This window comes from Panthera uncia, chromosome C2 (assembly GCF_023721935.1).
Source record: "Panthera uncia isolate 11264 chromosome C2, Puncia_PCG_1.0, whole genome shotgun sequence".
NCBI classification, from domain to species: Eukaryota; Metazoa; Chordata; class Mammalia; order Carnivora; family Felidae; genus Panthera; species Panthera uncia.
Window position 1 is genome coordinate 92,463,128 of NC_064810.1, and position 21,643 is coordinate 92,484,770.

General features: G+C 41.0%; 1 protein-coding gene across 3 annotated transcripts in view; it reads left to right on the forward strand.

The window, feature by feature from the left end:
- Window positions 1-13,377: 13,377 nt before the first annotated feature.
- The window catches only part of TNIK (TRAF2 and NCK interacting kinase), a 393,469-nt gene continuing 385,203 nt past the window's right edge, over window positions 13,378-21,643 (forward strand). The window contains exon 1 of one of the 3 annotated variants that reach the window (XM_049628573.1): window positions 13,378-13,835. In XM_049628573.1, the coding sequence (XP_049484530.1) occupies window positions 13,779-13,835 (57 nt within the window). In that variant the 5' untranslated portion in view covers window positions 13,378-13,778. The remainder of the gene's footprint in view (window positions 13,836-21,643) is intronic. The other 2 variants (XM_049628571.1, XM_049628572.1) reach the window with 2 other exon arrangements.

Consider the following 21,643-nt stretch of genomic DNA (forward strand, 5'->3'; position numbering starts at 1 on the left):
AGGAATTTATCCAAAGGATACAGGAGTGCTGATTCATAGGGTTACACATATCCCAATGTTTATAGCAGTGCTATCAACAATGGCCAAATTATGGAAAGAGCCCAAATGTCGATCAACTGATGAATGGATAAAGAAGATATGGTTTATATATACAATGGAATACTACTTGGCAACAAGAAAGAATGAAATCTTGCCATTTGCAACAATGTGGATGGAACTGGAGGGTATTATGCTAAGTGAAATTAGATAAAGACAGATGATATAGATGATATACGTGTGTGTGTGTGTGAGTGTGTGTGTGTGTATGTATATATATATATATATTTTTTATATATATTGTAACTATATATATATTTACATAACTATATGTAAATATGTATACTTACATATAGTTACATATATATTGTAACTATATATATATATATATATATATATATATATATAGTTACAAACAATATATATATAGTTACTAACAGAGAGGGAGGCAAACCATAAGAGACTTTTAAATACAGAGAACAAACTAAGGGTGGAAGGGGGCGGGGCAGAAGGGGACAGGGAAAATGGGTGATGGGCACTGAGGAGGGCACTTGTTAGGATGTTCAAATTTTCTATTTCTTCATGATTCAGCCTTAGTATGTTTCTAGGAATTTATCTACTTCTTCCAGCCTATCCAATTTGCTATACTCTCCTCTTTTTAAATAATAAACTTAAAAAAATTAGAATAATTTTAGATTTACCAAAATATTGCAAAGGCAGTACAGAATTCCTATATACCCCAGACCCAGTTTCCCCTAATGTGACATTTTACATTACTCTGATATACTTGTCGCTGCTAAGGAACCAATACTGACACATTACTATTAGCTAAACTATATATATATATATTATATATATTCATATATAGTTTTATATATGAATATAAATATTTATATATATATAATATAAATATGAATATAAATATTTATATATATATTTATATATGAATATATATATATATTTTAAATCTTACTAGTGCCTTTCTATATACTATCAAGGGTATATTCTATCAATATGACTTATCATTGATGATGTTAACCTTAATTACTTGGCCAAGGTAGTGTTTGCTGTTTGCTAGATTTTTCCACTGTAGAGTTACTTTCACCCCTTTTTCCATACACTATTCTTTGGAAACAAGTCAATGAGCCCAATTCACACTCACCCTCCCCCCTTATTAGCTACATACTGAAATATTTAGACATGAAATAACATGATTTTAAACATATGTTTAAAAATATTTTAGCAAGAAGAAAAAGCATAGAGAGGGGAGACTGATAAAATTAACTATGGTGTTATGCATATGACTGTAGAAGCAGGGAATATATATACTAGAAGACACAGAATTTAAAGCAAATTTTTGGGGCCTCCTTCACTGAGAGATCACCTACAGCATGTATAATGTCTAGAGTATCTATCTAACCAGCTTTAGGATGCTTTTTTTTTTCTTCGTAATCTGGACCCTGACCCTAAATTCCTGCCACCCCACCCCTCTCAGCTCTTCTTATACCTGTGCATTAACCTAATAAATTTCATTACATTTATTAAATTGGATTTTGTCTCTTATTAATATGGATTGAACGTTTGTGTTATCCCCCCAACTCCAAATTATATGTTAAAATCCCAACCCACAAGATGATGGTATTTGGAGGTTGGCTCTTTTGGGAGGTGATTAGGTCATGAGGGTGGGGCTCTCCTGACTAAGATTCATCCTCTTATAAGAGACCCCAGAGAGATGGTTTGCCCCTTCTACCTTTTGAGGACATAGTGAAAAGACAGCTGTCTATGGGGAAGCCGACTCTCACCAGATGCTGCATCAACCAGTACCTTGATCTTGGACTTCCCAGCCTCTAGGATGATGAGAAATAAATTTCTGTTGTTTATAAGCTACCCAGTGTATGGCATTTTGTTATAGCATCCCAAACAGACCAAAATATTTGCAGAGCATAATTTACTCGCATTATTCCTTTGGTCTAGCCAAGTAAGGTCCTTGCTTATCAAAGATGCTCAATAAATATTTGGGAATGGGTGAAAAAAAATCACCTGGGCAGGTACTAGTTTCAAGGTGAAAATTCCTGGACCCTGCTCCCCCAAGATTCTGGGAATCTACATGTTAATTAAGCCCTGTCTCCCTGTTTGATAGAAGTGCTTCATGGACCATGCTTTTAGAAACACTGACTAAATAAATTACAAAGACAGAGACCATCTTGATGATCCCTGTGTTTAATACATGTTTCTGATGAATGGATACACTAATGAGTGAATGAATTTGTATTCTTTGTGAATGGATGGAAAGAGTATATCCACAACTAATTTTTGTTATCAGCTTTTGACACAGTCGTAGCTGTTGGTCACTTGCTTTGTTCTCAAAATCAACTATTCATGCAAAATCATAAAAAGTATAAAAATGATGACACTTAAAGGGTTTAAAAGACTTTCCCAAATTTTCTGGCTTCAAGGTGGCTAGTTCTGTCCATCTTTACCAATTTCTTCACTACACTGATTTATTGATTAGCTTTATAACCACCACTTTATTGCTGGCATTATGCGAGGCACTACAGAAATAGAGCTGAATAAGAAAATTCCTGGGGTGCCTGGGTGGCTCAGTCGGTTAAACATCTGAATTCGGCTCAGGTCATGATCTTTCAGTTCATGAGTTCAAGCCCTTCATTAGGCTCTGTGCTGACAGCTCAGAGTCTGGAGCCTGCTTCAGACTCTATGTTTCTCTCTCTCTGTCCCTCCCCCATTCACACTCTGTTGCTGTCTCTCTCTCTCAAAAATAAATAAACATTAAAACATTTTTAAAAAATTCTTTGTATTCAACAGTTTCATGGTGGAAAAGAAAATCAACAGCTACAATACAATGTTTTAAATGTTATAAGAGAGAGAACACATTTTCCAGTGTAGTCTTTACAAGTCGTCCATGTAATTGCATGACCAGAGGGTGTTAAATCTCTAGAAATGTTTGGCCTCTACCTTTTGTGGCCAAGTGATCAAAATAAATACCTATTCCTCATTTTGTTGCCTGGGTTCTGTGGCTTAAAGATTCCACTCAGACAAGCTTCTTGGCTCCATTTGTGGCTCCTCCTCCCACGCTAGAGCCAGCACCAGGCATGGCAAACCTACTCATTTAGCTTGGAGCTCTCAGGCAGCCCACACATTAAGGGAAATACGATCAGTTATATTCTTTACAGTTTCCTTAAGATAAAAAGCACAACACAAGTGGATAGTACTTTAAATGTCTGGGTTGCAATATGGTATAGTAGAAGGAATAGAGAATCAGGAATGGGGGGGGGAACAATAACAATAAAAACACAGCCTTTCTTCTTTTGCTCTCCCCCGACTTTTTTTTTTTTTTTTTTTTTTTTTTTTTTTTACATAAAGCTTTCAGTCCCAGAGCCCTTTTGTGTGTTAACTCTTTGACATTGAGCAAGTCACAGAGTCTCTGAACCTTGGTTTCCTTATCTATAAAATGAGAGGGTGGGACCTGGTTATATCTAATGTTCCTTCCAGCTTTAAAAGTATGATAAAAGCTTTTATCTACCCTATGACTTCATGTTAAGATCCATCTGGCTACTCCTCCCCTCTCCCAGCTCTGGGCTAACCTATGGGATTGTGCCGTGAAAATATATGGACATGAATGAAAAACTGAAAATTATTTTGTGTATGTTGGGGCATGAGGAGCTTAGAGTCTAACATTTAAAAAGATACAATCCTGGGGTTCCTGGGTGGCTCAGTGGGTTAAGCAACTGACTCTTGGTTTCAGCTCAGGTCACGGTTTGGGAGCTTGAGCCCTGCATCAGACTCTGTGCTGACAGTGCAGAGCCTACCTGACATTCTCTCTCTCCCTCTCTCTCTGCCCCTCCCTGCCTCTAAACAAACAAACAAACAAACAAACAAACCTTTGAGAATTTAAAAAGTATTAAAAAAAAAAAAAAGATACAGTCCTGTAGAAAAGTTACACAGAACAAGTGGAAACTAGTGGAGATAGCCACGAGGAAGCAAAGCACCACAGGCTTTTGACACATTCTGGACAGGACTGGTGGTCAGAATACATGTCCCTTCATCATTTCTATTCAAGTATGTTTGGTCATTGACCAGAAATGTAAGGAATGCTTACTGTTGCAAGACACTAGGTTAGGTCCTAAAAATATTGAGAGAAAACCAAGCTGAAAACTCCATTACTGGGCTAGAATATAGGTAAAATTAAAACTGTTTTAAGATTTAAGAAGATCAAGCAACTTCTAAAAAAATGATAAGTAATTAAAATTTTATTTTATTTCTTTTTCAAGTTGTTATTAAATTCCAGTTAGTTAACATACAGTGTAATAACAAGTAAACTTTTATAATAAATATTGAAGGATTACAGCTGCATATTAAAATTTCTATACATATTTGTTGTTAAGAATTTCCCAAAGAATGAAAACAGAAAATGCTGTTTTGAAAGGGCTTGCCAAATTTTTAGTAAAAATAGTTTTCTGTATTTGGAGAAAGTGTAATACTGATATTTTAGATAAAGTATTGTGTTTGTCTTTGTACTTAAATGGTACTAGATAATTATGAAAATTGTTCTGTACCCATTTAATACAAAAGTGATGTAGTCACCTGGCATTATTATTTCAATGGTGACCAAGGTTAAAAAAAATCTACCTTATCTATCTACCTGAAAAAAAAATGAGAATTGTAAAACAGCTATATTATTTTTATTTTTCTATTTTGGGATTTGATCTCAAGCAGATCAACTCCAGGGACCATGGTCTTCATTTTAGATCATACTGTACAGAATACAGCAAATTACATTTCAGGCTCCTAAATACTGTGAGGTCCAGGACACAAAGGGAAGGAAGAAAGGGTAAGAGGAATTACAACCAATTGCAGAAGAATGAAGAATGCTACCGATGGACAGAGATGGAGGCTGTGTGGCTGAAAACAGTGGTAATGTTAGTGAAGGTTACTACAAAGCTAGAAAGAGAGGGTTTGTAATTGGACAATGGGAAATGGAGTTTCATTTTCTAAGGCAGAGCTGTTTAAGTGATGATAAATTTCGGTTCGGGTTCCTGGGAGCAAATTTAAGTTCTGTGAGAGACAATGGTCATTCTAGTGAAGAAATTCCAAGAATTATGAATCACTTATTTAGATAAATCTGTGACATGAATATTGAAATCTCCTAGTAACACTGTCTGAGAATGTGGTATCTATGATTGCTACCTTTTGGAAAGTATCAACCTTTCCTGTGTGGCCTGGTCAAATTTTGTTAATTTCCCATGGCAGATTTGGAAAGCGTGTATATCCTTAGTTTACTGTGCTTCTTTTGCTTTGCTTTCACCTACTCTGAGAGATTCTGTCTTTCAATAAGGAAACTTAAATACGTCTTATTCTGATATTTCGTTTGTGCTTATATCTGCTCCATTATTCTTTGGTTGCAATCAACAGCAGAAACCAACTCTGGTCAACATGAACAAGTGGCAGAGCTATTGAGGACAGAAAACTGATAGAAAGGTTGGAAGCATGCAGTAGGTCTTAATTTCTACAGGTACTGAAACAACTTTTTCCATCCCACATGCTCTTCTTTAACGTGACTTAGACACTCCTCCCATCAAGAGATGGGAAATAGGCATCTCCCTTTTCAATCTAGGTAGATTTGTGACAATGGCAGAATTAAAGTCACATGACTTCTGAGGCTAGGTCATAAAAGGTGATATAACTTCTGTCTGGTTTTTATGGGATACTTGTTCTTGAAATTTAGCCACCATGCCAGAAGTCCCAACAGCCCTTGGAGAGACCAACCTGGAGAGGAACCAAAGTTTCTAGCCATCAGCTTTGGCTGAACCCTCAGCAGGTAGCCCAGCACCAAACTTACTAGGTAAGTGAGTGAGCCATTTCAGAAGTTGGTCATCCAGCTGTAGCTGATGGTCTGTGGAGCACGTGAGCCTTCCCCACCAAACCCTGTCCAGATTACAGATTTGTGAGCTAAGAGTTAATTGTTGTTTTATTCACTAAGTTTTGAAGTGGTTCTTTGCACAGCCATAGGTAACTAGCCCAGAGAGCCAAGATTAAAAATGGGCAGGAAGCAAGGTGACTTCTGAGAAACAGAAAGGAAGAATGGACTCTGGCAAATCCCTATGGGTAGAGTACCACAAATGGAATGAATGACGACTAACCATTTTCATTCTTCTTGCCATTCTTCTAAAGTTCCAGGTTTTTATGAAGGGGGCCGCTTCAGTTCTGCTTTCAGATACCCACTCACCTTTTGACTCCCAGTGGGCAGAAAACCTAAGAAATAGCACCAGTAATCTGTAACCACAGGGAGACAACCATTCAAAAGGGAATATGGATACAGTATGTCTTGTAGTTTTCTATCATTGCTGTGATGAATGACCACAAACTTAGTGGCTTTAAACAACACAAATTTATTATCTTACACTCTGGAAATCAGCAAGTCAAAATGTGTCTCGTGGGGCTAAAATTAAGATGTCAGCAGAGCTGCATCCCTTTCTGGAGGTGCGAGGGGAGAATCTGGGTTTTATTTTGCCTCGACAGCTTCTACAGGTGTTTGCATTCCTTCGCTTATGGCCCCTGCCTTCATTTTCAAAGGCAGTAATGTTGCATTTCTCTGTGCCTTTCTTCCATGGCACATCTTCCTCTAGGTCTCCTTTTCTGCCTCCCTTTTCATTACTTTTAAGCACCCTTGTTATTACATGGGTCTCTCCTTGATAATTTAGGATACTCTTTTCATCTTAAATTCCTTAATTGAATCACATCTGCAAAGTCCCTCTTGCCATCTAAGATAGCATACTTGTAGGTTTTGGGCACTGGAACATAGACATCTTTGGGGAGCTATTAGTCTACCTACCATGGTTTACAAAAGCAGAATGGATACTGGGTCAGCTCACCACTCCAAACATATGTCCTTTATACTAGTCAATCTCAATGGTTTATATTTTCTTTCTTCATTTTATTCAATTCTTCAAACTATCCTTGTTCCATTTTTCCACTCAACTAGTTTGTAACTTAAACATCCAATTTATATTTGCCTATGTGGTGACCCTTATATTTATCATGCGTAACTGACTTACATTTTTCTGTTTAGAGATTGTATCCAAGTATATCTCCAAATAAGATAAAAAAAAATATCTTTGCCTGGTTTTCTCTCTCAATTTTTTTAAACTTGTAAGATTATTTTATTTAATTTTAATTTTATTATTTTTTTAGAGAGAGAGAGAGAGAGAGAGAGCAGGTGAGGGGGAGAGGGAAAAGAGAGAGGGAATCTCAAGCAGGCTCCATACTTAGCAGGGAGCCTGAAGTGGGGCTTAATCCTAGGACCCTGAGATCATGACTTGAGCCAAAGTCAAGAGTCAGGTGCTCAACTGACTGAGCCACCCACGTGCCCTGATAAGATCATTTTAGTTATAAGTTATCATTATTTCATTTTTACTTTGTGAATCAGCAATGATAAAGACAATGAATAGTTTTAATTTTTATTTCCTGTAACAAGAAGTATTTGGTTACAAATAACAGAATACGTTTGGGGCACCTGGGTGGCTCAGTCGGTTAAGCACCACTTTGGCTCAAGTCATGATCTCATAGTTTGTAGGTTTGAATCCTGCATCAGGCTCTCTGCTGTTAGCTCAGAGCCTGGAGCCTGCTTCGCATTCTGTGTCTTCTCTCTCCCTGCCTCTCCCCCACTCACACTGTCTCTCTCTCTCAAAAATAAAACAGACATTAAAAAATATAACAGAATACTCAACTAATGGTGGCTTAAACAAAATGAGAAAAACCTATGTCTCATGAGAAGGAGTTCAGACAGGTTGCCCCTGGATTAGTTAATTGAGTGGCTCAATGATGTCATTAAACATCCAGATGCTACTCCTCTTTTGTTTTCTTTCCCAAGTTCATCCTGCCCTGCTAGGGAGATGGCTGTTATAGCTCTAGCAATTATGTCCACACAAACCCTGTCTGAAGACAATGTATTAGTTACCCCTTACTGTATAACAAATCAAATGGCTTAAAACAACAGTAAAATTCATGATCTCTCATGGTTTCTGTGGGTCAGGGATTTGGGAACAGCTGGATTGAACTGTCCTAGTTCAGGGAGGAACTTCATGAAATTGCAGTCAGAGCTGGAATTGCAGTCATCTGAAGGCTTGATTGGGCTGGAACATCCACTTCAAGGCTCACCCACAAGTCTGGCAAGGGGCATGAATGTCCACAGGATGTGATGAATGACTCCCCCTAGAGCAGTGATCTTGCCTGCCAGGAGACATCTAACAATGCCTGGAGATATTTTTGGTTGTCACAACTGGGAAGGTGTTACTGAGAGCTAGTGGGTAGAGACCAGGAATTCTGCTAAACATCATACACTATAGGGTAGACCCTACAACAAGAGTTATCAGACCTCAAATGTCAATAGTGTTGAGGTTGAAAAACATGGCGTTCAAGCATATGAACCAAGAAAACAAGGTAAAAGCTGAAATGCCTCTTATTACCCAGCTGTATTCTATATTAGAGGGACCTACACAAGGGTGGAGATACCAGGAGGTGAGGCTTGTTGGAAGCCATCTTGGAGAATGGTTGCCACAGGCAGAAAGCTTTTCCTGGCCCTCTTCTCTTCCCTTTGGTCCCTTCTTTTCTTTTTTCAGTTTTCAAACAGGAAAACCATTTTTATAAGACACACCAGACTTTTCTTCACTCCCCTTTAGTCAGTGTTGCAAGATATGTTTGTCCCGTTATCCCATACGTTAGAATGCTTTGTCCTAGGGACAAAGCACTGGAAAGGGGTGTTGCTGATGAGAAATAGGTGATCTGGTTAGAATTTTCTTTCTATCCCTGATGCTCTGAAATTCCATCATGATATGTTCAAGTGTGGTATTTTTTAACTTATGCACTCTATAGGAGATTTTAGCCTGAAGATACGGGACCATTTTCTATTATTTCTCTGAGTATTCCCTCCTATCTATTCTCTAGATCTCCTATCAGATGAAGGTTGGAACTTCTGGATTTATGCTCCATATTACTTAAATTCTTACTCTGTTGCTACATACTTTCTTCTGCAATTTGGGATCAAACTGGGCCCAATCTTCTAGATAACAAATTCACTCTTCAGTTCAGCTTGAGTCAGTATAGCATGATGATTAAGAGCTTGAGTTCAAATCCTGGTTCAGTCATTTATTACTGTGTTGCCTTGAGTATGTTAATTAAACTTTTAAGTCTTCAGTTTACTCATATGTAAAGTGAATATGCTAATATTATTGCCTACTTTGGAAGATTATAAAGATTAAATATGTTAATGCATGAATGCTTAAAGGAGTATCTGCAGCATAGTATTACTTTCTATTGTTCAATCTATATATTCATTTTAAAAATTTCAATTAATATACTAATTATTCATCTAACTGGTTTGTTTGCATAATAACTTGGTTGTTTTATGACTGTAAGATCCTGTATTATTTTTTGAGGATAAAACATATATGTTATAAAACTCATTTTTAACAGTAACTTTGGGTTTTCAATCTGTTTGTTGATTGGAGTTGGTTCTTCTCTTTCAAAGTAATAGATTTTTAGAAATGATTGGTGATTCAGGGCTGTCTACTCATCTTAGTGTTTGAAAATCTCATTTGCCTATCTGTGGTACCAGTTCTATATTCTGAGTGCTTGCTTTGCTGACTGGGGTGGAAAGTGGGGCAGCAAATGTCTTGCAGCGCGGGGGATGCAGGTACTTCACCTTCTGTGTGTATGCGTGTGTGTGGTCTCCTTTCTCCTGGCAATCGGTGAGCAGCTCCTTGGGGTGATACCTGGTCTCCTTGGCCCAAGCACCTATACTTATGGAGAGCATGTGTCAGCACTGGGGGTGGACATGTGTACCTGCTGATTCTCATGATCTTGCTTGATTTTCTTCATATCACTTATCACCATCTAAAATAATGTTAGTAATGGATTATTTACAATTTTATTATTTGCCTCTGTGAAAGCAAATCTTCAGGACTTGGTATTGTGACTGGCACAGTAAATGATTTATATATGTATGGAATGAATGAAAGAATGGATTAATGGGTTTAGTTACCGTGATGAAAGTCCCAGTTCCTTGTAGCCACTGCCTCTGAGCTTGAAGCCTTCCCAGCTCTCACCCTGGTCCTACCCTGTACAGTTTTGGTTTACAGATCTACTGGCAATCAAATCCTATTTGCTTTATATAATCTAGGAAGTCCTCTGAATTGCTAGACCACTGATACTGTCTTTATTGTCTTCTAGAACTCTAATGAATTTTTAAAAATATATTTTCTGTTATATCTAGGGATTTGTGGTAACAGAAGATATACAGAGTGTGCTTTTAAAAGTTCCACAAGCTGTGTTACTGATTTCCAGTGTTTATTTTAGTTGGAGCATGGATATGGCATTAAATAACATTGAATCTAATAGAGGGAACACAACCCTCTTTGGGATTCTCTCTTTTTTTATAAATATTTTTAAAATATAAAAATATTTCAAATATACAAAAAGATCCAGAGAACAATATAATAAATATGAATTAGTAACTATTCAGATCTAACAATTCCAAACATTTAGCAATATTTGCTAGAGATCTTTTTTTCTTTTTAATAAATTAGGTCTTATTGTTGGATCCTCCTTTGTACCTTCCCATTCCACTTCTCCCTTGTCACTGTCCTGAAGTTGATCTGTGTCCTTCCAGCCTATGCCCATGCTTTTTATAGTTGGCTATACATTTACAGACATAAACAGCATATCGTATTGTTTTACAGGCTTTCAAATTGAACATAAATGATATCAGTTCTTTCAATCCTTCAGATTACATGAAGAGGAAAAATCTCACTTTGGTCAAATTTTGAATGCCTTTTCTGGCATTTATTAACTCCTCTTTTTAACAAAGGAAGAGCAAGCCCTAGGCTGGAAGCCTGGAGCAGGCAATGATAGCTAGAATTAAGTAATATTTATCTTCCATTGTATTTATTTTGATGGTTTTCTTTTATTTTTTTTTAGCAAGTATTGCTAGCTTTCCATTTATAGTAGTCATTTATGTTTCCTTTTAAATTAAATAAGAAAAAAAGAAAAGTATGGATTTAGAGAAAAATATTAAGCAGATAATAAATAGTATGGGGGGTTCACAGACACGGCAAAAAAATAGGGGTTTGTATTGGAATGGCTGAAATTTGATACACACTTGACCTAAAGGATAAAGTCCAAGTTCCTTAATGGGACATGCAGAATGCTACCTGATCTGACCTTTGCTTCCCTTCTCAGTCCAGTCACCACTACTACCTAGCCTCCAGCACAAACAGCCTGGAGTTTGCTCCTTCCCTTACTAGCTGAAGGTGGCCTGGCTATTGCAACCTTTCCTTTTATGGTATTTCCTGCATCCATCACCACCCCATTCCCCCCCCCCCCACACCTCCACCTGACTCTCAGCTCAACCAGTCAGCATCCAGGAAGCCCTCCCCCATCACTGGATTGAACATATAGTCTTCCAATTCTAAATCCAAGGGTGGAATTTAGTGCGTTTCACGGCATCCTCATGGCCTGAGCAGCTTACTAAGGTGGAAGAGACCATTCATCCATCTGTGATGTTTCAGATAAAAATCTGGGGTATAAAATGAAGGTTATCCATGAAAAAAAATTTTTATCTCATTTTTCCTATGTCTGGAGTTTTAAAAATAGTTATATTCACAGATCTAAATACCTGATCTTAAATTAATGATTTCTTTCAACATGAGAAAGAAATACATTACTTTGTCATGTAGATTAAGGGTAAAAAAGGGACAGAGAAGGGAAAAATAAGGACCATGATGGGAAATGGTAGGTTTTTTATGTCATTTCTACATGCCTTGGTGGCTTGCTGCACCTTATTTACTGTCTTAAGCTGGACGATCTTATTAGAAAATGATAGGTCAAATCGAGCGTTCTGAATATAACATGATTAAACGTTTGACATTTTAAGGGCAAATCTCCTAAGTAACTGTGTGGCCATTGAGATGTTAGAACAATTCTTCAGTTTCATGATCCCCAGTGCATACAGATAAGTACAATAATGTTAACAACAACAAAAAGCAGGGCGCAAACCGAATACTGTTTCTAAGTCTTCCAGTGTCTGCAGTCCTGATGAACTAACTGCATTGGCTTCCGTTCATTCATTCAAAAGTCTTTTTCTGAAACTGACATTCACACCACAGGATTAAGAAGCCCTCACTGCACTTGGCTAGATGTAAACTCCCATTTTAACAGACGTGCAGATACTGCTGTATTTGGGGGGAAAGTTCAAATTTAGCTTTTCTTCCCATGTATTTCGCGTGGCCAAAGCTGGAGGGGAAGGGGGGGGCGGGTAGGGGGGCTGGGGGAAGTGACTTCATACTTTTGATTACGGAATACCATGTTTACCACTGTAAACGTTCAGCCTTGAAATAAGAAAGCGGGTGGAGCGAAATCGCTCTCACCCGGTGCATTTTGTATGTTACATCTCACCCACCAGCTAAACTTTCTCCATCAGTCTGAGTAGGTCAGCCACGAAAACGCTGCCTGAAAGGGAAATGCAGCGTCCTGAGGCGGCGAGTGCTGCATTACCCCGTGTTCCCTTTGGAGTTACCTGAAGCATTCAGCTCTTGCACCCAGAGAAAAAGCTTCTCGTTTCAATTCGGTCGTTTCCGTGGGGAATTGCGGTACGGGCAAGTCCTGGGTGTGGCGATGCCAACAAGGAACTCAGATGTCCGTTTTCCCGCTTCTGGTAAACCTTCCTAGCCCTTGACCCGCGAGTGACCGGCCCTCCAGACCCGCCTTCCGGGATCCCGGGGGTCGCTGGCTGACCCACCCGCCCCCATTGCAAATCGCTGGAGCGCAGGGTACGAGTGCGCTTCTCCCCCATTCGTTCCGCGCCTGGAGGCGGATCCCCTTCCCTGCACACAAGTCCTTATATGCACCGGTTGCACCAGCCCGCGTTACTCCAGCCCCACAAATAATTAATGGAGGAGGGAGGCCGTCACTCTTTTTTTTTTTTTTTTTCCTTCTGGATTTTTTCAGCGCTAGAGCATTTGAACCGAACCGAAACCCCCCCCAATGCGATTGAGGGCCATTGTGCTGCAGTGCACGAATTGGACACACAAAATAAAGCCCCTTTGCCCCTACGATAAAGACGGCAGGGTCCAGGAACAGCTTTTCAGATCCATCCAGATTAGCCTGCAAAAGCTTGGGCGGAAAGGGTGCGCGCCCTTCCCCCAACCACGCTGGTGCAGAGGGACCGGGTCAGGAAGCGCGGCCTCTCCCCAGTCGGAGACCACGCCTCCTCCGCCTTCCCCCCCCCCCCCCCCCGCTTTACTCCTCCCAGGAAGCGGTGATAGACAGTTCTGTGTGGTTCTCCACCCCCACCCCCCAGCAGAGTGGAGGAGTTGATGTGTCTCATTATAACAGCCAATGCAGCCGCCATCCACGCACAAGCAAAGAAGCATGTCCCATTTAAATACACCCACGCAGCCCCAGCGCCCTTAGCTGAGCAGGGCGCGCAGCCCACACGCACCGCGGCTCCGGGCTTGGAGATCAGCGCAGGTTGGGCTCCCTGACCCGGAGGACCGACGCTCGGGGGATCGGGATCGGGTGCTGCGGGGCCGGGGTGGGCTGGGGAGGCTGGGCCCGGGGCCTCTGGCGCGACACCCGCATGAGGACGCGAGTAAAATAGACCAAGGTGGAATTTCCAAGGGAGAAGCTTCAGGGTGGTTTTGGACCATTTCTCCCGCGAAGAAGTAGACATGGCGAGCGACTCCCCGGCTCGTAGCCTGGATGAAATCGATCTCTCGGCTCTGAGGGTGAGTAGAACATGTTTTCTGATTTCTTCCCAGCGGTTTGTTTCGGGGTGAACGGGCTCGGTGCGTGAACCCGGGCGGGGGCTACTGGGCAGAGGGAGAATGCGACGCGGAGAGAACCTGGCTTCTGGTTTTGATTCGGGGTCCGCCGAGGTGCTCTTGGCTAAGTCTCCTCTCAAAGCTGTGCACTACGTGTCCTCCTTTGGTTGTGGCCGAAGCTCCCCAGAGAACCAGTGGAGCTAATGCCAGTTTCATCTTAGACCAGCGTAAGAGCCTTAAAATGAAAGGCTCGTGTGTGTGTGTGTGTGTGTGTGTGTGTGTGTGCGCGCGCGCGTGGTGTGTGCACACAAGCCCCAGACGGTCATCTGGTGCCAAGGCGCGAGACCCCACTGCCCCTTTCTGCAAAGAGAGTAACAGCAGCGTGAATAGAAGCACTGGCCACTCACTTTTCCCAGCTACCTGCAAGATGACATTGTGAGCCTGACTGTCCCCACGAAGCCGAACCTGCCGCTCCACGGGGACAGCTATTGCTGTGCTGGTCTTGTAGATGGCAACTGCCTCCTCTAGCCCCTTTCCGCCTTCTGAGCCCCGACTCCCTCTCCGCGCTCTCTTCAATGCCAGTCTGCCAGTCACCTTTATTTATGGTTTAACTTAGACCTGCCTGTGCTTTCTGACTTTGTGGCTCTGACATTTCAGTTTTATGGTTGAACTTAAGCAGGTGGAAGGATGTGTTCTCTGCGTTCCCCCCGTCAGACCGGAACTCCCGTGAGTGTGTGTGTGTGTGTGTGTGTGTGTGTGTGTGGATGTGTGTGTGTGTGTGTGTGTGTGTGTGTGTGTGTGTGTGTTCGCGCGCCCGCGCGGCCAGTCCTTTGTAGAGAGCATCTACGTCCCTCCAGGCCCACTGGTTTGCGTTTACCTTCGCGTGAATCGCCTCAGACGCCTTTTCATTGTATTGACTAAGACATTACTGCTATAGAATCCATTTTGCTGTTGTTTTGAGATCAGAATACCAGGAATCCCAGTGTAGCCTCGACGCCTCCCCACCCCCACCTCTGAATCCCAACACACTCTATCGGGGAAGGGGGCAGAGCTTTCTTGCCATTTTAATTAGATGCTGCCTGCGGAAAAGGAGGTGAGGGGTGTGGGTGGCGGCAGCAGAGGGGGATGAGGATTGGACACCAATTAAGGATGGCTTCTTCCTCTCCTGAACCAAGAATAAAAAAAAAAAAGCCACAGCATGTATACTTGAAGCATGGAGGATGGTGAGATAGAATTGATGGTGGGTCTCAACACAGACACACAGGATGGGTGAAGCTTGGAAGTTCACACGCCCTCCTGAGGCATACATTGTTAGACTGATGCTAAATCTTGGGATTATAGACCTGAATCTTCATTACTTCTCCTGACAGTACCTCCTTCTCTACAGTTATTTTAAAGAGCTACCTTTACTGTCAAAGTGGTACTTTTTATTTAGTCTCATGAATCCTCCTCTTTTTAACTTCCCTTCCCTTTCTTAATTCTTCCAAGAGGTGAGGGTTTCTGCAAGGCCGTCCAGGGGTTGAGAAGGAACAGAGATGCCATTTCAAATAGCTTTTTTGATAGTTGGGCAGCAAAAGCTCATTCATGTGATATTACAGTAAGCTGTCTATTTCCTGGCACAGAAATGCCACATTCAGAAACCGCTGCCCCCTGGGCAGCTGGGGGTGGGGGTTGGTAACCGGGTGGGTGCTTTGGCTAAGTCTGTGATTTCCTGCTTTACAGACTGTGCATGTTCATTTGCCCTACTTTCTGCACTGGGAGTTACTGCCAGCGGGTTAATCAGGTGGATGGATGGCCCAGACTACCGGGTAGGGGAAAGTGGCAAAAGCCCAGTAGGGGGTGGGGTGGGGGGTATGGGGAAGGAATCTGAACAATGGGCAAGGCTTGTGGTTTTCCTGAGCTAGAATCTCAACACTGCTCCTCTAATGGAAAGGGCTCTGATGCGATTTTTAAGTTGGGCTTGGTCAGAGGTGTCCCTTGTGGGCTTTTTCTGGGGAAGGTTTTTTGAGATACGAGCACACAGAGCCTGCAGGCTTGTAAGGAACCACGAGGGCTCACCAGCCTGCCTGGAGTGTGATTCACACATGGGAGGCCTGTGCTCCAGAGATCTGTATTTTGAAAAGATATCTTTGCAGGATTCCCTGAAATTGCTCTTTGTGGCCTGGGCTTAGTGCTTTGCCCCTGTATTTCTGCCTGTAGGAGGTGTGGAATGAGGGAGGGCTAAGGCCAGCTCTAGAGATGGGTACTGCTGGCTAGAGGACTTACATGCTGATGTGGAGACAATTGCACCCGGGAGGGCTGGGGTGTAGGACCCGCCTTGTAGGGGTGAGGTGTGTAGGCTGGCTGTTGAGTTCAAAGGCTACACAGGTGATCTCCACAAATCAGAGGGCAGATAATTTCTGTCTTCTCAAATTAGGAGAGGTGGGTTTATCTGGATGAGAGGTCTCATTTGTTCCTAACCCCTCAGGAAAGCCAGCCTGCTGAGAACCTTATGGGGAATGCCTGACCCCTGAAATGCAGCCAAGGTCAGTGGCATCTAGGAGAATTTGCTGCAGCCTTACCAATCCCTTGCTGTTTCGGTGGCTCTTTAATGTACACAATCAATGCTCTTTTTGTAAACCCTGAGCTCCGTGCATTAAAAGCAGATCCTGTCTGGAGAGGCCTTTATCCTTCTCACTTTGGGGGCTTATTGTTCTCAGCCAGTGATCCCAGACTGGACCTAGTCTACATTCTCCCCAAATAGCAACAATGCATAATTTAAACCAGAGCAACCAGTGACAGCACTGATCATTTGAATTATGCAAGATTTGGATGGTTTTAAAAAATAAGATAAAACAGGATCTTCTTTGGCTGAAAAAGAGATGATCTGAATCCACTTTTATTAGTCTTGATTTTTAGAGCTCTGGAGATAAACTAAGTGTTAGGGGAGGGGGATGGTTTCATAGATTAAGAGCTGGAAGAGAATTAGAGAACACCTACCCACTCCTTTCATTTAATACCAAGCTGAAGCCCAGAGACTGTAGTCATTGCCCAAGGTCACACAGCCCCCTCTCTGCTGGGGTGGGGGTGAGGGAGGGGAAAACGGTGGTTTGGGGAGAGAATCTAGGTTTCCTGACTTCTCATTCAGTGCTCCTTTCTCTAAGTCACATTGTCTGTGGCTGAATCAGAAATCAATAATACACTTTCTGCCTGAGCACAAAAAAATGGCAGAGAGGAATTATTTCACCGGAGTCATGGAATTTTATTTATCGAGAATAAAGAAACTGCTTCATGCAGGTAAACTCATAATACATAAAACCGTGGAGCATTAAGATACCTTTAGAATTCATTTTGTAACCCCCCCCCCTTCAATTCTTCCTCTGCTGGCAAATGACTGAATCATCTAGGACAGATGGTTGTCCTGCATAGTACCCTCTCTCTGTAACCCGTCTCCATCTGAATATCTCCCATGGGGTCAGTCTAGATACACACATTATTCAGATGTCTCTCCATGTGAGGTTTGTAGAATTTTATGTATGTTTTGCATAATCTATGTGGATACTCATATATAGTGTTATGGTTATAAACTATCCATGTGGGTGTATGCAATATGTGTATACATACATAGGCTACAGAAAACAATCTACTCATTCAAACTCATGGCTTGAGTCATTCTCCCTTCAAGACATCACAGTATTAAAAGAAATGAAATTTGCCACCAGTAGGCTTTATTACATATGAGGTGAGATCAGCCAGAAAGCTTTTTGAAGATTAGCATATATCTGAGTCTGAGCACCTTGGCTGTCCTTAGTTTGGCCCACAGAGGAAGGCGTTCAAGGCCAAGATTGGCCTCTGCTGACTTCATACACTATGTTTCTGCCAGGACTCACACTCAGTTTTCTATTTGAACAGAATTAGATGACCTCTGCTTGTCTTTCCCCCTGCCCCTCACTGCCTTCCAGGCCTAGCTATTTCTTTGTCTGTTAAGACCTATAGATTTAAGAACTGACCTCATCTGGAAGACTCACTTGCATCTTTCCCACTGCACTTTTTGTTCTTGTGTTATAAATGGCATTGGGATGTTTTTCTGCCAGCTTAATAAACTGTGGGCTCCATGAGGCCAGAGGTTATGCCTTGCCCATTTTTGAATCTGTCACTGCAGTTAGTTGCATAAACAGGTGAATACATGAATGAGTTGGTGAATGGAGTAGAGTGAGTACTGCATTCTATGTCCATGTCTTATTGGTTCTGTGACTCTGGGTAAGTCCTGGAACCATAATTAATTTAAAAATGGGAATGATTTCAACTGCTTGCCTTTCTCATATGCTGGTTTTAACAATCAAAGTATTTATGGCAATGCTTTTTTTGAAAATAAAACCGTAATGTAATGCTCTACACAAATATACTATTCCATGATTAAATAGAATTTTATAGGAAACTTGATTCTACCAACATTTCATCTCAGTGATTGCACCTAATTGAAAATGGCTCTGAGAAAAAGATATCAGAAGGTCCTGCATCTTTTAAAAGTACCTTTTCCTTTATATGTGTCAACATGACCTTATATGTTTCTCTGCTGGCCTGGGTTGACCTTTGCCCCAGTATCAGCATTCACTACTTTTTTTTTTTTTTTTTTAAGATTTTAGTTTTAAGTAATCTCTACACCAGTACACCAGATATGGGGCTCAAACTCACAATCCTGAGATCAAGAGTCACATGCCCTAAGGACTGAGCCAGCCAGGTGCCCCTGGTGTATTTCTAAACCAGTACCAGGTATCAGCATTATTCATTAAAACTTTCTTCTTTTTTTTCTTTTTTTAACTTTTTCCCTTCTTTGTGGATTAAACATTGTTTAAATAAAGCCACATTTATTATGTCTGTGTCTTTACTTTCTTTTTTTAATTTTTTAATGTTTATTTATTTCTGAGAGATTGAGAGTGTGTGTATGAGCAGGGGAGGGGTAGAGAGAGAGGGAGACACAGAATCTGAAGCAGGCTCTAGGCTCTGAGCTGTCAGCACAGAGCCTGGCGCAGGACTCGAACCAATGAACTGCGAGATCATGACCTGAACCGGAGTCGGTCTCTCCACCAACTGAGACATCCAGGCACCCCTTGCGTGTGCCTTTTCAAAGTTTGTGTATTTGGGAGGGGAGTGGCCACCTGAAATGATACAATACTAGTCCAGTATTTAAAACCTGGTCAGAGGTCTCATGGGGATTAAGGAAATCTTGAAACATTATTAATTCCTTATCCCAGAGCACTTAGTTAAATTTGGTCTTAAATGAGTGTTTAGCAAAGTTGAAAGAATTGATAAGATAACAGTGTCTCGAAAACAATAACAGCAGAGTAGTTTTTTAATTAGATATATTTGCTGTTTTTTAGAGATATTAAACAGGTGTTTTCTTTGCCATGACATTGCCTCATAATAGAACAGGGTGTAGTGGGAGTTATCAGAACATCAGAGAAATATGCGTAATCATTTTCAGTGTTCTGAATCTTAGTAAAAAAGCTAACATAAGTCATGGTTTGCTGTTTGCCTAATTGTCCACTTAGGAAGTCATGGAATATTTTGTTGATGAAAGAACACCTAACATTTTTCCTTCATGAAAATATCACATTTCCCACTGCCTTACCTGTAAGGCTCTTTGAAACCTTGTAATTTTGAGTCTTCCTGTGTTTCTGCCTTGGTATTAGTCTTCATGTCCTTGTTGTCCTACACCGTTCCTTTCTTCAGGGGTACAGTTCTCCAGTCCACCCAGTTTTGAGCTACTGTGATTGAATCATGGCCGCCATGCCCAGCTGAGCACAACCAGTCTCTGAGTCTGTGTTTCTGAGAGAATTTGGGATAATTTGTGTCTGAAAGTTGCTTTTATGTCAAATTGGTTCTGCCATATCTGTGGGGGAAGTAGCTGTCTGAGAACAGGGCCTGAACTAGCAGTGTGCTGAGAATTCCAAGAAAATCTGGGTGATATTTTTTGAATGAAATGTTATTCTGCTCATATAAATATAAGGTTCCTAGAGGAGAGAGAGGGAGGACTTAAATAGAAAATGTTGGATGAATTCCGCTTGTAATTTCTTTCATTCTGGTTGGAAGTTTATTTCCCTCTAGAGAAAGATGATTTGCTTTCTGCTTTTTACATGCCTCGGCTGTTCTCCAGTTGTCTCAAGGGGGTGCCTTGAAATTCTCAAAACACATTTTATTTCACCCCAATCTTAACCTTATCTTTCCTTGCTATCCATTGCGTGAGGCCTTTTGCTCCTTTCCTCCCTACAACCACTGAGGTGACTGTGCCCTGGGCAGCATCCATGATGAGACTTGCCTCCTGCGTCTCTACCATCAGCCTTCTCCTGACTAGTCTCTATGTACACTGCAGTGACATTACTCTTCGAACAGCACATTTTCAGTCTGGGTATTTCTTATTCACGACCTTCCCTGACTCCTCACAGTCTACAGACCAAAGACTAAACTCTTTAGTGTAGCAGTAAGACCAGCTATAATTCAGCTGGGCCTCCCACCATGCGCTGCAATTCTGATGACCGATGCTTTACTCCTGCCTCAGAGAACAGCTTCCTTCTCCCCATGGATGCTCTTTAGGGGGTGCTGTACCTTATACTGTAAAACCTCAGAGCATCAGTAACTTGTGCTGCAAGTGTTCCACAAGACAAGCAAACATTTCAAATAAATTTTATAACTTGGTAAACGATCAGTGTCTTGTAGTACGAGTGGTAGGAGATGCCGAATGTCACATGACCACAACTGAGCCAATGGTTCTTGAAATTTGCTTTGATATACGAGTGCTTTGGATTACAAGCATGTTTCTGGAACGAATTATGCTCGCAACCCAAGGTTTTACTGTATTCCTTTTCTGTATCTACTACCTTAACAGTAAACATTCAAATGCCACCTTTTCCACCAAATTTCCTCTGATTTCTCTCAGAAAGAAGTTATCCATTCCACTTGTAAACCCTTTCAGAACTGACCTCACACTCAGAACTTTCTGACCTGGATTATATCCACTACTAGATAGTAAACTTCACGAAGGCAGTGCATATATTTGATTTTTCTTAAGACTCCCCACCAGGATTACCTTTGGGGCTCCAGGGCTCCTTTCGGTATATGGCTTAGTAGTTCTTTTCTGTGCATAGCTAAGTGGATAGCTTTAAAAATTAAGATCATGTTGTCTATATTATCTGCAAGCTGTTTTTTTAAAAATGTGTTTTCACTTGTTTGCTGCTTTTATTTATTTGTTTGTTTCTATTTATTTATTTTATTATTATTTTTTATATTAAATATAATTTATGGTCAAATTGGTTTCCATACAACACCTAGTGCTCATCCCAACAGGTGCCCTCCTCAATGCCTATCACCCACTATCTATTTATTGGTTTTTAAAGTCAACTCTATACCCAATGTGGGGCTCAGAATAATGGCATCAAGATCAAGAGTCACATACCCTACTGACTGAGCCAGCCAGGTGCCCCTGCAACCTGTGTTTTAAACTTAACAATCACCCTTTTTGCATGTTGTTAATGTTTTTCTATAACATAATTTTAAAAATTCTTTGTCATGGGGGGATTTTAAAGTTACATAAAATTGGAAGGAATATTGGAATGCTTATACATTACAGCCACTTTGTAAAAGAGGTTGGCAGTTCCTCAGAATGTTGAATAATAGAGTTACCATGTAACCCAGCAATTCCACTCCTAGGTATATATACCCAAGAGAATTGAAAACGTATATCCAAACAAAAACTTGTACACAAATGTTTGTAGCATTTTTCAAAATTTATTTTT